Source organism: Sycon ciliatum, chromosome 4 (assembly GCF_964019385.1).
Source record: "Sycon ciliatum chromosome 4, ocSycCili1.1, whole genome shotgun sequence".
Classification (NCBI taxonomy): domain Eukaryota; kingdom Metazoa; phylum Porifera; class Calcarea; order Leucosolenida; family Sycettidae; genus Sycon; species Sycon ciliatum.
The window spans coordinates 4,597,568-4,615,664 of NC_088646.1; the positions used below are offsets into that span (position 1 = coordinate 4,597,568).

The 18,097-nt window shown below is 47.9% G+C and overlaps 1 protein-coding gene across 2 annotated transcripts; it reads left to right on the forward strand.

Moving 5' to 3' along the window:
* Positions 1-78: 78 nt before the first annotated feature.
* LOC135814031 (MAPK/MAK/MRK overlapping kinase-like) lies at positions 79-17,124 on the forward strand. 2 transcript variants are annotated; one of them, XM_065327079.1, is made up of 15 exons: positions 79-508; positions 827-1,012; positions 3,047-3,161; positions 4,241-4,330; positions 4,990-5,060; positions 5,496-5,574; positions 5,786-5,834; positions 6,719-6,810; positions 7,287-7,379; positions 8,012-8,113; positions 12,007-12,132; positions 13,246-13,293; positions 15,170-15,332; positions 15,540-15,824; positions 16,009-17,124. In XM_065327079.1, exons 2-15 carry the CDS (start codon positions 886-888, stop codon positions 16,090-16,092), a joined length of 1,524 nt encoding a protein of 507 aa, XP_065183151.1. In that variant the 5' UTR covers positions 79-508; positions 827-885; the 3' UTR covers positions 16,093-17,124. The 2 variants fall into 2 exon arrangements, with proteins under 2 accessions (XP_065183151.1, XP_065183150.1); XM_065327078.1 differs by having other exon boundaries at positions 79-1,012.
* The last annotated feature ends 973 nt before the right edge of the window (positions 17,125-18,097 follow it).

Consider the following 18,097-nt stretch of genomic DNA (forward strand, 5'->3'; position numbering starts at 1 on the left):
CAGCAACATGCCAGGGATCACGATCGTGGTGACCAGTGGCAGTTCGCCAGCCCCAGGTCCAGGACGGCCAGGCGATCGCGACTGATCACCATGATCACTACTATCATCATTCCCAGCCATGATCACTTGTCTTGATCAGTGTCTACCGCCAAGCTCGTCTGCATGTGCGGTCTTGACTCTTGCCGATTCTAAAAAAGTCACGGACTGTTGTGCTGCGCCTATTCCACCATTGAAAAGGCGATTGGGAAGAAAACAGACGTCGTTGGACGGTCTCTTTTGACCCAGCTCCGCAGGTGGTGTGTTGTTCATCTTCGCCCATTCAATTAATTCTATTGTGTGTCCACCGCGCATCAACTCTCTTGACTCTTGTGGAGTACGAGTTCTACGTAGTTCTATCTGTAGGGGTGACGTCTTTAGAAGGATACCGTTGAGCTCAGTGTTATGGTGTTAGTTCTATTCTCCAAGTAACTGGTTCTGTTCCTCCTACATTTGTATCTGTGCCAATATGGTATGTAGTACATACTTCTAAAATTGCTCACCTGCAATCATGACTTCTAGTACTAGTGTTGTGTTCAACACCTGCTGGGAATTTTAGTAGATCTACCAGGACACTACTAGCGTCGGCATTTGTACGTGAGCACTCCTGGAACTGCCGGAGCAAAACATTCATAGAAAGATCTGCCCTTTTCACTGGCTGCTACTGACTCGGAAAGTGACTGTGTTTAGGATCGCCGCCCATCATCAGTGTTGGTTTTGCCTGGATGCTGAAAGATGACTAGAATCGGATTGTAATTCTAATTTGCGTACGTGTTTGTCAACGCTATAGCTGCCCAGCCCGCCAGTGGCCAGGCTTTAGCTGAGTGCCGGCAATAGGAAGAGCAGCTCATGTATTCAGACATCGGTGGTACAGTAGCAGCAGCAGCATACAGACCACCTTTGCGAGCTGAGTCGGACTGGACTGGTATGATGGCCACGTCCAGCTCTACCGCCGCTACCGACGTGATATCGAAAAGTAAGAGCCATGCTCGCCCCGGTGTGCTGTTGAGTGTTGTTGAATGTTGCTGTTGTTGTTCCTGTTTTTTTTTATTGATATCATTCTTTTACGTTACATGCACAGATTTAATGTGACGTAGCCATGTTGGGTAGTCGGATTGCTATAAATCCTGATATGAGGCTGAGGCATCGTGCACTATCAGGACCGGCGTATGCAGTTTTTTGATTGGTCCGGCCATACCCTAGCCTTTCATACTTTTTGTATATGCTGTGGACGGTAGACACATGACCTCCTCAGCAGTAAACACACGTTGGCGGTCAAAAAGTTGGTGCGGCCATGGCCTGACCAACCGGACGGGTTCTGCCGGGCCTGACTACGTGAATGGTGACAGTCGAACACAGGCAGTGGACTAGTAGTGTGTCACTACATTCAGCAACATCATAGCACTTTAGAATAGCGCAACATGATCCTAGCAACGCACTCACGTCCGTGTAGCTCCACTCAAGTCACGCGCCACGATAACACTGCCATGCTAATGTTGTCGGTGCAAGTAACTCATGTTCTGGGCAACGTGCAAAGCTGCTGTTTATTTCATCCATACCTTGTATATGTACATGACATAGCTGTAGCTTGCAGGTGCATGCCAGGTTTCACTTGGTTAAACTCACCGAAACTATGTAGCGGAATTGTGCCATTCGTGATCTATGATTCCTGTCGGTCAGACTGGATAGCGGTCTTGACAGTTGACGCTGTGACGTATTGGCATCAGGGATGGTGCCGGTGGAAAGTGCCAGGTGTATCTTTACAATGCAGTGTTTCATTTCTCACTGTGTCTCACGAATCGTTCCGACGGGCTTGGTATTGTGGCTCATGGAGTCACAGAGCTAACCATGGTGGATCCTGTTGAGCCATGTCCTGCGGAACGTGTGTCACTTACATGTACATGTTAGGCGCGTAGCAGCGGCGTTGGAGGTGGTCCGGCTGGAGGGGGTCCCGGGGATGTCCCCCGCAGGAAATGTTTGAAATTAGGGTGCAAAATCCTGCATTCTGGGCGCTTCTGTGCGAAAATTGGTCCAGCCAGACCGGCTGCTACACCCCTGCGTGTACTACCATGCAATACGCAGCTCGTAGTGTGGAGGTTTTGCGTGCTTACGCCATTCTCATACGCTTAGCGTGGAGTGGGAAAACTGTGATATCACACGTGCTGGTTCATTCCATACATCATGTCGTTTGTGCATATCCGATGATGTCCTTTGTGCCTATCTGATAGTGTCATTTGTGCATACTAGTATGTGATGATGTCATTTGCATAACCTCTATACTAGTGACGTTAGTTGTAGAAAGTCTAATCCCGGCACGTGTTGGCTGCAGTTTGTACTCTTGGTGCAATGTCACAAACAGACCATTGACGATCTGAGTCAGCTTTTGAAACGTGGTGCTTCCGTAAGCCAATGTGCACCACTCCAACGAAATGGTAATTTGAAAATGGTGGTTCCATGGAGCAATGCAGCCCTGAATACACATTGAAAGAGATACAGTCGTCCCTCTCTAATCCGGCACCTTTTTCAACGGCATTTTCTGCTGGATAAACGAGGGTGCTGGATTATCAAATCCTACACTCCAACTCGGCCCACATATGAACATACATGTTTGTGTCGTACGTCAAAACGGAGCGATTTTCTGTGTCAATCCAAGTACTTTGTGGAATGCATGTCTTAAACATACACTTGCCGGGAATGTCCTATGCACTGGCATAGGATATTCCCAAGTGTATGGTACATGTGTTGTGCATGTTACAATGGTCCCTGACAGTATGCGATGTACAACTGCTGGATTAGAAAATCGAATTATGTACAGTTTGAGTGATTTGTTACAGAAAATCGCTGCTGGAGGCGGAATTCGAGTGCCGGATTAAAGCGTAGAAAATGAACTGAAAAAATCCGTTTTGCCAGAAAGTGTGCTGGTTTGCAAGGGTACTGGATAAACAAGTGCCGGATTAGAGAGGGACGACTGTATGCTTAACATGACCATTTCTACTCCGCTGTGTTTCAGATTACCTGGTGGTTGGCAAGAAAGGAGAGGGAACCTTTTCAGTCGTCTACCAGTGCCAATCTTACCGGGATAAGAAGATGTATGCAGTCAAGCGCATGAAGCAGCAGTTCCACTCGTACGTATTGCACACTGATCATGCTTGATCCTATCATGCCGCACGCTGGCACCGATAGGGCCCATGCTGATCCTAGAATCTGCGTGTGTATGGGCTAACATTGTATACCACCCCAACCCGCATTCCCCCCCCCCCCCCCATGCATCTACAGTAAAACTTCCCAGATTCGGACGTCCAGTGGTGGTAGCAAATTGAAACCAGACCTCATGAATGTAACAGAGCTGCGTCCACTGCTCAGCCCAGTGTTTGTAGTGCTAGGCGCCGCGCTCTCCCAGCTGCCAGACCTGGAGCCAGCTCATAAGGGGTGGGACGGCACCAGGTCGGCTACAGAGCCGATCATTTCCCCATGTCTAAATAATTCAGTGGCATGGGAGAAAACATGCTGCATCATATCTGGTTGTTTCAGCTGCTCGTTCCTCTAGCAACAAAATAAATATACAGCTAGCACAGTAGTCCTCACTGGACAAGAAGAGCAGTTTAGGAGGAAAGATTCTAACGAGAACAGCTCGTTGATGCTTTCACATTATAATGATACACTGGACATTACATGAAAGCTGGACTTTGGTAAAGTCTGGTGTGTCCATGGCCATACCGGCTGTACCAATGGTGCCGGCCCTGGATGCCGGGGCTTTTCTCACCTGTCATCTGTCTTATCACGGTGGATGGTATTTTGACGTGACTACGTTCAGGCATGCAGCAATCAGGGTACGCACCATGAGAGAGTAATGCTTCTCAGATGCTTGGACTAAGGGTATATTTTAGAACACACCTCAAGGCTAATGTTAACACCTTTAATACCTGTGGGCTATTCCTAGTTGTACCAGGATGGGAATCACTCACAATTATCATGCTTTCACCTGGAGCACATACATTCCATGCTACGGACGCTGCAACAGCAGCCGCAAGGACACTGAGGCACGGATTGATCATGGGCGTTAAGTAGTCTGGTGTCACGGTTGATGTAAATAAACACCAACCAAATTTTACGCCAAAAACAAACAACTAGTCTTAGGAACTGAAAGGTAGACTGAGCCGGAAGAATTTGAAAGTTTTCTTTTTGTTGTGTAATGTGCTTGTAGTTGGGACCAAATAGAGAAACTGCAGGAAGTCAAGTGCCTCAAGCTATTAAATCCACACCCGAACATCATCACGCTGAGGGAGATATTGTTGTAAGTCACCAGTATTCTCTGCTGCATTGAATACTTACAATGTAAGTATGTCCATGCCTTTTGCATGGTATCGATAGCTGTATGGTAGTGGTTCATCTACCATTCTTAGCAGTCACGGATAGTGGAGGATAACCAGGGAGCTGTACAATCATACTTCAGGGATGTGCTGGCTGTTGCCAATATTTCAGCTGGCATCATGCACCTTGTTTAGAGAAGTATTGCACCAAGAGACCACCCGGCTTCAAATTACTGGATCACTACGACCAGTATCTTACTTGCCCTTCCAAGGGTACTAGTAGGTATCAAATCATGTTTCTATGGTAACACATATTGACAGATTTGACACCCGTCCGTAAGTATTCAGTGTCCTTTACAGTATACCCTGGGCTGGTTACTACAAACGCAGGTTTAGCAATAGCGGCTAATGGAGACCGTCCGCAGGACAGTGGGCAAGTGTGTATGCATGGTTACTAATACTACAGTGTACAACTTAAAACATGCCTTGTGCCAGGGATCATTTCGCTGGACTAACAGTTTGCATACTAGTATACACGTACCGTATCCATTCATGTACAACACCGTACCATTCTGACGCTAGCATAATACCGATTGATCGGGCACGGTTTCTCCAATCGGATCCTTTTCGACTATGATTGCAGTGATCCCTTAGAAGGCACGCTGGCGCTGTCATGTGAGCTGATGGATCTCAATCTCTACGAGCTCATCAAAGGTCAGTGGTATCTATCATTCTCCCATGCTGAACACTGAGCAGGCAAAGCATAGTAAAGCATAATTCAATAAGTAGTGTGACCTCGAGGCCATGGCTGTACCATGTAGGTTTAAACACCATAAGAGCAGCCGATTGCAGACTGTGTTATAATGGTGGTGGTGTTGCCGGGTCCGAATTGGTGCCATTAAACTGGCTGTCATGGGCTGATAAAGCCGCCCCTGCACTTGGATTCGATGGAGCTCCGAACATTGACAGTGGTGTTTATCCAGTACAAGCACCAATCTCCAACACCAGAGTTCTTCGCTAGTCTGAGCATTGCAATGCCCAACACGAAACATTCACTGTACTGTGACATACTTCCTGCCGAGACGATGTCCACATTATGTACTGGCACACTTAATTGTCCCTGTTGGTGGCCGCGATTTCCGTGCATAGATCGGACGGAATTCCTGAGTGAGGATGCTGCCAAGGGTTACATCTTCCAGCTACTGAAGGCGCTTGGTCACATGCACTCGTGAGTTTTCCGCTGTGCAGTGCAGACATGCTTAGGTCTACTAGTCTCTGGTCAAGAATAGTCCGGCTCATTCAGCCTGCCTTCGCCTTTTGCATGTTGTTCCTTGTGCATGCAAAGCGTGTACGTTCAAGTCACTTGTAAATGTTATTTCAGAATATGCCGGCATGTCACGCTGACACATGGTTGTGTTGTATTCTTCATCCTATAACAGGAAGGGGATGTTCCATCGAGATATAAAGCCGGAAAACATTCTGATCCGGGTAAGTTACGTTGTTCTCCGTATAATCATGCTGTTGACAAATCTACTTGTTGGACTCAGTAGACAGTCAGGTCACTATAGTCAGTCGGGTCACTATAGTCAGTCGGGAGTCCAGCATGCAGTATAAATGCTGTAAACAGGCGGATGGTGTACCCCTAGGCATCTATAAGCAGTCGGATTCCCAGTATGCAGTCAAACACCTACAAAGTACATACACCACTGAATAATGAGATTTAAAGTATCAATCCCGAAAAGATTGTATGGATTTGAAAGGGGGCATGTCCACAGCTTCAAGTAACTAGCGGTAATGGTTACTGTTCAAGGGGGCAACTGATTGCTAGTATGTACAGTCCTACCACTATACAAACATGTAGCTTGACGTATTTGTACCAAAGGTCTATCGCCACGTGAGGTTTTCTTTCCTTGCCAACTTGGCAAGGGCTGGCTGGATCATGAGTTTGACTCCCTACTGGACTTCCGACTGTTTATTGGACACTAACTGCCTACCGAGTCCAACATATATTCTATTGTGATGTGTATATCCAGTTCGAAGGATGTGTGTGGTAAAGGTCCAGCACGTCAAGCATCCGCCAGCCACATAATTTGGTACTTGCTGCATGCATAAGTTGCTTACCAGCCATATCTCCAGTAACTTATTTATTAGTTTCAGTCTTCCTTCGGTTGTTTCCTGCAAGCCGGTTTGCAAAGGCAGCAAGCAATGCACGTGTGTGTGCGTTTAGTCTAGTTCATGCACTGTAGGAAACCACACAATCTTATCTACCAGTATTGGCAGTGAATGATCTAGACCCATATACTAAACAGGTGTGTGTGTGCGTGTGTGTGTGTGCATGTTGTGCACGTGTGTCCCGGTTTGTGCGTTCTTAGCTGAGTGACAATCTGGTGAAGCTGGCAGATTTCGGCTCCTCTCGGAGGGCGGGTGACAAGCTGCCCTTCACGGAGTACATTTCCACTCGCTGGTACGTAGCACACAGCGCAGTCGCACACAGCTAGCGTACGCACTACTCAGTAGGCGACCACCGGTGCAACGTACCCGGGCCGCAATGGATTGCTTTGAGCACTTTCAGTATAATATGCTTGCATTCCAGTACAAAGTCACTGGCGTGCATGTACAGCGCTGGCAACTGAAATCCGACCCCTGAGCGGTGCGCTCACATCGCAAAGACCCAACACGGGATGGTAAAACTACGAAACAGAGACCGCTAGAATGTGAACCCACCGCTCAGGGGGTCGGATTTCAGTTGCCAGCACTGTAGCTTCAGATCCTTGATTCTCATCTAGCTTCAGCATGCATCTACAATGCTACAAGTACTGCCTCCAGTCGCTCAGCATAATTTTTATTACCAATCTTTTTGCCAATGTGTTGTGTGGTTGGTGGCTCAATGCCCTTAGCTAAAGTTATCTGTGGTTTTTATTGCATTTCACATGTTTGCAGGTACAGAGCTCCAGAATGCCTGCTAACCGACGGTTACTATGGTACCGCAATGGACGTATGGAGTGCCGGCTGTGTGTTCTTTGAGATTTTGCGGTAAGATAGTGGTGGTGTAGGGGGGGGGGGGGATAATATGTCACTGCTTGATGAAGAGAAGTAACGTAGGCATGATGCCAGGAATGATTCCAATCTATGTTACTATTGATGGTCATACAGGACAGGCGGAAGCAGCTTTTGATTGGTCTGGCCATACCCTAGCCTGTCATACAGTTTGTGTATGATATGGAGGGTAGTCACATGACTTTCATACAGTTTGTGTATGACATGGAGGGTATACACTCAGTGACCTCCCGAGCAGTAAACACACATTGATGGCCAAAACGTCGGTCCGGCCATGGCCTGACCAATCGGACCGGTTCCGCCGGGCCTGTCATAGTAATGCACTGTGTTGACACTGTATTCAATTGCGGCATGTACCGTTCAGACTGCTGCTGCGGCACCGCCTGCTGTCAATTCCATTATCCAGCTCAAGTGCTCGAACGTCGTCGTTCTGTCATTCTGCTTGCTCGCTAATGGAGCGGGCAAGTTTCATCAATTTGTGCGCTACAAGTGCTCTTACTCTATCACCGTATTGTCTTCCAGTCACCCCGGCACTCTATGTAGCGTACAGCCTCTGTCTTATGCTATCCTGACTGTCTGTATTGCCTTCCACCCTACTATGTATGTAGCTTACAGCCTCTGTTCCCTGGCAAGAGTGAAATCGATCAAATCAATCACATCCACCAAGTCCTGGGCACGCCGGACAAGAAGACGCTGAAAAAGTTTACCCAGTGAGTTTTGGCATGCAGGCTATCCTACCTGAATGGCATAGTATATATGCAACTTAGGTTAAGTACTCTCTGCGCACAAAGTGCACAATGGAAGAGCAGAGCTTCCACAATCAAAATTTTTGTTCCACCTTAATACGTTGATGTTTAGCGAGTTGACCTTCTCCACCCTATACACATCAGCTATGGTTGCAGGGAACTCTACACCGTCAAAGTTGAGACTCTGCACATACTGTACGTCGTACTTGGTCACACGATCTGCATGTTCCACAGCAGGATGTAGGGCAGACAGAAGAGCCCACTTCAGGCACTGCTCGTCGTCATTCTTCACATTGATGATGGCCTTTGACGAGGCTAACTTTTTAGGTAGAGGAAGGTACGACGACATGCGCATTGGACGATATTTGCAAATATCAAGATGAGCGGTTTTCACCATACTCACAGTCCAGCCTGAACCACCTTGCACCCAAGCGTCCAGCTTTGCAGTGATCTGGTCGAAGGCGGCGGTTAGTAGATCTTGTAGTTTTTTTGCAAACGCCTGCATGTCAACCAGATCTGCACTCCATAATGTCATCCAACTCGTGCACTATCACACGTCTGCGGGGGAAGCGTACGGCGACACTTCTTCACACAAGAGAATGAGCATTGCAACCAACACGATGATCATACTAATGTTGATACTGGAAGGTGTCTGCTGCAAATCGGGCATTTGCAAGCATTCCATGGAAACGCCACAACCTGAATTCCAGGCTGTGTATGTTCTCCTGCCTGATATTGCCTGTCTTGCTGTACAATTGTGCGCTTTGGACCTTATCGCGAACATTAACCGACGTCGTCAATGTATGGCGCCGGAAGAAACTACGTACCATCATTGGTATCACGTACCCACAACGAATCTCGAACACAGCGCTGTATGCCAGAACCGAGCAGACCCCACTATCCCAAGTCTGCAGGCAACGGAGACTGCTGTGGTTCGGCCATGTAGTGAGGGAAGGCGAAGAATCGTCCTCTTTCCAAGCCCTCCTAATGTCAATCAACACAACAGACATACGACGACCCCGAGGACGACCACGTCTGAGATGGATCGACGTTGTCAAGAAAGACTTACAATGCATTAATCTGTCGCTTCTGGATGCTGTGCAATCTGCTTCTGATAGAGCTGCTTGGCTCGAAATTGTTAACAGATGCGTTGACCTCATGCAATGAGTGATATGCGAACTGTCATTATTATTATTTCAAATGGTGAACGGTACTATTCGGCCAATAAAATGTAAAGAACTCTTCCTCTCCTCCATGCGCTCTCACAGCCGACTCACTGCTACCCTCAGTAGCCATTACACACACCAACCAAGGAAGGGTTGCAGATAGATACTGAAATTCCTCCTGACAGCTGTTTCGCCTTCATAAGGCTCATCAGAGAAGGTGATATTGAATAGGATGATATCAGGTGGAGATGGTCAGATTTATACTACAAAACATGGGCGCAAGATTACGGGCAAAGTGTGAGAATGAGAAGCTACAATTCTCCAGCAACACAGTGCCAGGGGTTCCAAGAAAATGGCAGGTGAGTAATCCAATCACAAGCTGCTAACCTCTCCAGCAACACAGTGCCAGGGGTTCCAAGAAAATGGCAGGTGAGAAATCCAATCACAAGCTGCTAACATTAATTTTTAGCGACCGATTTTCCGTGCACCGACGGTTTCACATACAAACTGATCTGTCCAGAGCGACCATCTGCAGTGCGCGACCAGCGACCGCGATTTCATGCACGGTGGCTGCATTCAAATCTGCTGTAAGCGACCGCGACCCAGGTTCAGTAAGGTGCGAAACTGTACTTGCCAGTGCGCTGTCAACTGTCAACTGCAAAATGCGCTGTCTTGCAAGTGCGATCGACTGGCACCTGGCCTGTACTGAGGCTGTGCTGTAGCTCTCAAGGCAGTGTCGATCTACTGCCGTGTCGCATACGCGTAATACGGGTATGGTCGTCGTTGAATATCCAATAAAATGATATAAAAAATCACATTATTCTCGTCGATTTGAGTACATGGAAGCATATACCTGGTATGCCGGATTTACCATACATCTGCCGTAAGAGACCATCTGCCGTAAGCGACCGCTTTTTCTTGCACCAAGGGGCGGTCGCTTACGACAGATTTGACTGTAGTAGCATATACATGGACATTTAATACGATGAAACGTATTGTCAGGCGCGTGGCCGGCAGTGTTTCCAGGTTGCCCGGAAACCCCCTCCTGGGTTGCAGTGCAGACGCCAAAACCTTTGAAAACTACCGCAAAACTCTCCTGAGTGCATGCATATGCAGTCACCGGAAGTACAAAGTGACAGTGCGGTGCATGCTGTACGCATGCACTTGAGTGAGGTGTGAAACTATGTTATTCCCGTAGCTATGCAGAAGACGTTACTTCAGTAACGTCTGGCGCTAGCCAGGGTCCACACAGCTTTAATTTGGTGTTTGCTTGTTTGTTTGTTTGTTTGCCACGGTTTGTTTGTGTCACGCCTGGAGCTATCCCGTATCTGTTCCGTACCATACCGTACCATCAAACACTGCTGGCCAAAAACAGCTGGCCACAATATTTGCTGGCTCCCGTATCTGTCCCGTACCTTGCCGTACCGTACCATCAAACACAGCTGGCAACAATATTCGTCGTATTATATATACGACTCCCTGAGGTATAGGGAGATTTGGAAAGAAATAGGGAGACGAGGAGGATATGAAATTAGAATGGACGTTAGTTGCCGAATAGGTGATAGGATGCGGCAGCAAAAACATACTTTGGAAGAGAGATCCCGTCGTCTCCAAAATATGCGTTAATGGGCGATTCAGCGCCGGTCACAGGAAACGTTGGAAAAGAGATCCCGTCGACTCCAGAACGCCCGTGATCGGCAGAGTCAGCGCCGTTCCCAGGAAACGTCAGGACAGACATACCGTCGACTCCAGAACGATAGTGCGGGTTCTAATCCCAGATTATGTCTTTAAAAAAATTATTAACATCCCTATGCTTTTTTTTTGCCTAGGTCATCAAGGCAAAAAAGCATAGCGTAGGGCCCTGAGCTTCCAAGCTCTCTCGTTTCGTGAGTGCTTCGTGCATACTAACTAGCTAGACAACTACGACCATTGTAAAAGTTCTCTTCCATGTTGCGTTTTCTTAAATCAAATTTTGTAGATGTGAATGAACCACGACAAATGGACAACACTTCAGCAGTAACGTGTAGTGTAAAGATTGGGCCTGTCGGGAGCTTAGAATTTGAAGATACTCTAAAGCTTTTCGGGTTGGGGGGGGGGGGGCTCTGCCCCGTCCACCCCGCTAGGGGCTCCGCTGGAAACCCCATCCCAAACCCTTCCGGCTACGCGCCTGATTGTACTATAGATGTTGGCAAAGTTGACAAACTGGAATCAATTGAGTCTGAGCATGTTACAGCTACATTTGAATGCGCCGATGCCTTCACTCAAGTTGTTGTTTCTGTGTGTGCATGTGTGTGTGTGTGTGTGTGTGTGTGTGTGTGTGTGTGTGTGTGTGTGTGTGTGTGTGTGTGTGTGTGTGTGTGTGTGTGTGTGTGTGTGAGAAAGCCAGTGTATGCCGGAGTATGTGGTGTGGTGTGTGTGTAGAAAAAAGAAAAAAATGGAAAAATGAAAAATAGGGATTCACTGGCCAGAAAAAGTCACTTCAAACAGCTGTGTGGTGGATACCAGGCTAAAAATAGTGGCGGTCAATTCATCAGCCTTGCAAGCTGTTGAATGGTGTAATCCCAGCACAAGTTGCTATGTCTAACATAGCTGTTCGCTATCATCGCTTCCGCGATGGGCATGTCTGAGGTCTGAGGTGTGTGTGTGTGTGTGTGCGCGCGCGCGCACGCGTGTGTGTGTGAGTATCTGCAGATCACGACACATGTCCTTTGAGTTCAAGCAGCACGAGGGCCGCGGCCTGTCCAATATGATGCGCGGCTGCTCACCAGCGTGTATCAGTCTGATGACTGAGCTGTGCAAATACGACCCGGAATACAGGTACTGTAGTCATGCACAATGGAAAAGGCCATAATTATTGTCCTAACCTATGGACAATTGTTTTTGTACACTCTCTTGTGAAAGAATAATGAGCTCTGATGAGGCAGAAAAGCCACAATGGAAAAGTCATATGGTCCTTACCACCAGACCTAGTGCTCTACATGTACGTTGGTATATCTAATACAAGCTCAACGCTGTAGACAGCAAGCTGTTTTGGCCATAAAGGCCTCATCAGTATAGCTACGAGCTTTTTAAGTAGGCCGAGCTACCAGCCACGGTGCAAAGGAGGCACCACAGACATTTTTAAGATACTGAGCTCGTTGCTCTAGCGCCAGAGTGCTCTAACTACGAAAAGTAGCGGGCAGTGCGTAATGCAGCAGCACTAGAGCAGCCTACCGAGAGTCCTCAACAAGACGAATGTCGAGGAGCGTAATACCCAATGCTGTAGACAGCAAGCACATGTACCGGCATATAATAATTGAACCTGGTACCCGCTTTGAAGAGCTCTTGGCGCAGTTCCCAGTACAGCCCGGTCTACACATTGGGGAAGAGTGTACGGATCAAGCACACGTAAGCACGCACACGCGCACGATAACCATGGATATTTTGAAAGAAACTTGAAGAAAGACACAGTCTCCTATAGAAGCTCAGGGTCATGGCGGTTAAAAGAAATACAGGCCCAGAGTCTATCATATAGAAAGTACAGTATGTGCGCTACATCTTAGCACATGAAACCTCAGACCCAGATTAGCTGCTCCGCTCAAGTTCTATCCCGTTACCTTTCTAAGGGTTGGATAATCAGGTGGTGCATAATTATTTACATTGAAGTGGACTCATGTGCACCGGTTTGCTTCTGGTAGTGACTGAAACTCCCTAATTATAAAATTAATGTGCATTATACCGAAGGCATCATACGGTTCTCGCCACTATCCCGATTTTATGATCAATGGATTCAACCTGTGCGTGTGTGTGTGTCCGTGTGCATGTTTGTGCATGTGTGTGTGTGTGCACGTGCGCGCGCGTGTGCGTGTGCACGTGCTTGTGTATGTGAGTGTGTGCGTGCGTGTGCATCTATGTGCGGTATCTGTTGTTTTTTGAATGCACGTGTGCCAGGTACACCGCAAAGCGGGGGCTCGCTCATAATTACTTTGTGGAGCTGCGGTAAGTACTGCACACAGTGTTTTCCCGACTGACCTAGGATGTACATTGTTCTACTACAGTCAGACCTCGCTTATCCGGTCCTCGTTTATCCGGATCCCTCGCCATCCGGAAGAAAACCGTTGGTTACCGATTTAGCATATGCCATGCTTACATACAGTATGCATGAGTGTGTTCGATTATCCGGTTCCCTCACCTAGCCGGATATTTTTGTTGAAAACGGATGTGTGCGGTTTTGCGAGGTCTGACCGTATTACTTGTCAATGGGATTACTGCTGGTCTCACTAGATTCTGGTTCTGCTGTGCTTGGGTCTGGGTGTGAGGTCAGAGATTGGATTGGCTTAACTTGGCGCAAACAACTTGCCGAGGCACTCTTTGATGAGACCTTGATGTGTTAAGTGGAGGCCAGTATCGCTGACAGCAGCAGCTGACAGTAATGCCACAGCTAATTTAGGTTCAAAATACTTCCTCGTCTTCCTATCACGCATATTGCCCACCACCAGAGCAACGACCTCTCCGTTTTTTTCCCCGTTATCGCACATTTGCACCGACTGTGCTTCATGTCAGACAGCCAGGTAGCCAGGTGGGGAGAAGGGGTGGCATGGCAGCACAACCCCAACTTGAAAGAGTTTGCTTTTCGTGTCTAAGAATGAAAATACAGCCGATGTTTGGCGGGTCAAAATCCAAAGTTTCCTCGTTGAAGTTTGATGACACAGTGGTAGCTCCGGTGATAGTTATGAGGAAGCTGGTTGCTCCCAACACCAGAGATCGTGCTTTTCCGAATTTTGATGGGTACAGAAATTTCATTTCTAACTTTCTTGCACTTGTTCGTGTACCTCTAGTTTCTGTCAACCTATTGAGTTCACTGCGGGCACAATTTTGGAGATGGGGAACAGCTTGAGCCCATCAACAAACCAATCCCATGATACAGTCAGACCTCGCTTAGCTGCACACATCCGTTTTCTGGATAGGCGAGGGAACCGGATAATCAAACACACATACTGTATGTATGGCATATGCTGTAAGTGAGTCGGTAACCAATGATTGTCTTCCGGATGGTTAGGCCCTCATCAGACTACGTACATAGAAAATCCAGTACAAAATCACATAAAACCTAAAAGGCAACATTTTTCCATGCCTGCATTCAGACTACACATTTTGCATGCAATATACAGGCAATCTTTGACCCTACGAAATTTTGCAAAGGGCCTGGGATGTGTGAAAGCAACGGACAGTCGTACCCGGGTACAAAGTTCGTACAACTGCCTGGTGAAAGTACGATAAATGCAGGAAAGTTGCCTTGTACAAGGGTTGGCCCCCTGCCTGAAAGGATTGGGCAGCTTTTTAGGCTTCCCGCCAGATTCTTGTTGTTGTCTTGGAAACTTCTATGTAAATGTGACTTATAGGCTGTTTTGTACCTAGTCTGAAGAGGGCCTAAGGGATCCGGATAAAAGAGGACCGGATGAGCGAGCTCTGGCTGTATCCGATTTTGACTGTGAGACAGTTTTTACCAGCGTCGGGTTCGAATGCAGGGCTCGTTGTTGAGTGAATGCACGTATAGGTGTTGTGCATGCTGCTGCGTTTGTGTCACTTCGTTGTAACAGACTGCTGCACCATCTTTTGTTCCCCGTATACACACACTTTCCGTACTTGTCCCCGTTGGGACGGATAGTATTTGGCCCGGTCTGCCGTATTGGCCTCACTTCCCATTCGGGACTCATCGTAGCACAATTTGCACTCTTGTTGGCGTGCTTTACTGTAGATGATTCAGCGGATCTGAGCAAGGAGACTAAGTATTTGTCTTCATGCTGACTAAGCTTGCTTTACGACGATCTCTTGTTCACTCTGCTGCTGGCTTTTGTGTTTCGACGGTTTGCAGTGAGCAGCACCACAAGAGAAAGGAGGCACGGAAAGCGGCAAAGGCGCTGGCAAAACCAGCGGCGGTCCAGCGTGGTAGCCTACCTGCCATCGAGCCCAAACGCGGGCTGCCTGCGAGAGGCCGTCAGCCAGCAGCACAGGCAACTGGAGGTCCACAACGGCAGGTGGGTTTCTTTCAGCATAGATAGCACGTGTTCTGTTCCAATGCAAGACGGTTAATTTTTTCCCGGTCTTTTCGTGTATGTGGTGTGCGTGCATGTTTTGTGCGCACGCGCGTGTGTGTGTGTGTGTGTGTGTGTGTGTGTGTGTGTGTGCGCGCGCGCGCGTGCGTGTGTACGGCATGTGACTGTATGTTGCAATGTGGCCACCAGTCGTCCGTGGTGCACATGCCCGCTCTCAGCTCAACCAGTAGTGTCACTGGCGCACATCACGCTACCAACGGCGGTGCTAGCCTCGCCCCTCTGAAGAAGAAGCCGTTGAAGAGCGAAGCGCTGGCTAAAATGAAGGAAGCACGTGCCAAGGCCCAGTACCATCAACCGTTCATGCACCCGGGACTCATGGAACATGGCCTGCAGTCTGGATTCCTGGACGGCGTGCATGGTACTGGTCTGCATCCGGCCGGATCAACTCTTATGGCACAGCCCCAGCACAGGAAGGTACGTCTAACCACCCTACAAGAGCTGTTTACAATAATTGTTGTCCTGCAGATGCGCACACAAAGCCATCCCGGCCATCACACGTGCATATGATTTGCTGTCATCACGGCTTGTTGTTTGTCCGCTTGTTCTCCTGGTTATCGCAACGGGTATCTACTGTTTATCGGATGTTCTGTATCTGCAGGATCAGGAAACCTTGGAGAGGAAAATAAATCCGTATACCGGTGCAGGAAGAGGCCTTCCGCCGTTGCGGCGACGTCAGCCGTAAGCCGGCATTGTCACAGTGGCCAGCTGTACGTGGTGCACCCGTGGAGGCCAGAGATTCCATGCATGTCCGGCGCAGGCAAGTTAGTTCAGCAGGGACGCCCGCTCGAGCCTGTCATTTGCATTGCATTGCATAGCGGCTCTGTCAGAACAGTTCTAACTGAACCCACTGGCTGTTTGCACCTGGCAAGGACAAGTCACTGGAGACCACCTTGATACCATTGGAATGACGTATCACTGTCATCACCACTGCATATGTAGAGGTGGTAACCGCTCAACCGTCACACTTCCGGGTCACATTATCATGATGATCTACTTGTACAAGGCGGCAGGCTGCTTCCACCTGGCAGCCTGGCCCCAATGTTTACTCCACCCCGCTTTCCCAACAACTCTCTCGCTATTTACCAACACTAATCTTCCGGCGTATCCCAACCTATCCACTTTGCCACAGCGATCTTGGATCTCGAGTCCAACTGGCATGGCCTTGACACTTGTGCGATTATGCCATTCGTTTTGTTTGTGGCGGTGTTTGTCAGTGTAACTTGCCCTCCGACTGTGCACAACTGTTATGAATGCACCAGTATCAGTTCCCTACCACGGCCTGCCATCTACTTGTAGCTGAGTGGTAGCACGAAGCGGGTCAGCTCACATTTGCTACAATGATGAGATGGAAATGCAACCTTCCCACTTGATTCGAGTTTCTCCCGTGCAATGTTGAACCCTCCCCTAATCTGTTTTAGACGATCGTACCCGACATATAACCGGAGTAATACATCGGACTCATGCCGCGGCTTTCAGCGAATTAGCTGAGACCTTTGCCTGCACATAGTTTGTTGATCCATTGTCTTTGAGTCGCTCAGACAATGCTGGTTTGTTCATTCTGTTACTTCTCTGTTTGACAGCACTGTACATTTGGTACATAGAAGCTCTGACCTAATGCCATGTGATTGTAAACATCCGTACCCGTATCATTTCGTTTGTTTGCCTTGGTCGACTTTCATCCCTCGGGTCTTCTGTACACTGTAATAGATGTTTAGAGCTGTGTTGTGTTGTGTTGGTGCTCGTCCTGTCCAATCTGGACGGCTGTGTGTTTGACTGGTCTGTCCATGCTCACAACAGACACAAGTGCACGGTGTGTGTGTGACATACTGGATTTCCAGAAGTACATGTACGTGCACAGTGATGTCATTGTACAGCACAGCCATCAAGCTGTCAAGCTGACAAGAATCAGACTCCATGACATACGTAGCGTCGCCAATCATCCGGGCTGAACAGGAACTACATCATACATGTAGTTAGTCTGATTCTTGATTGCTGTGCTGTGTGCTGGTGAGTGTGGCAAGGGCCTGATATCCAAATGATGACATCGATTCCGTTCAATTGGCATTGCAATAAGACACTGTCTGTTTGGTGCTGGGATGGCATACCACGTCATTCAAGTCCAGAAGTGTAACAACCAGTTACCTACTATACATCATGTATGTGTACGCATAGATACATGTATGTCAATACATGTGAATGCTGCTGTCTGATGATCGCTCCGACGCGTGAAACTTTAAGTAAGTTACAGCTAACACAGCCTTTCGCCTCCGTTGTGTGTGTATGTCAATATGTATGTCAATACTGGACAGGTATTCTACACTACAATGCTTTCCAGGCTGACCAATATTATAATTATTAGTAGTACTGCTCTGGCATGTAGATCTACATGTACATGACACCAAGTCACCGTTACTTACCAATTACAGGTGACTAACTTTATAATTATGTACCTTGTAAGTTGATGACACCGTGACTAATAACTGGCCAGTGTTTGGCTACCCGTTTCTTTTGTACAATGTAAGTAATCAGCGGAAGTGACACCAACACTGAGTTCAGCCTCGGTTTGGGCCTATTTTTAATAATAGTTTTAATAGCGCCTTCACAGACTGTTTCAAGAGTATGTTAGTCAGAGAACACCATAGTAATACACCATACTGCGTTCAGCATTGACGTATTTCATGCAGTAG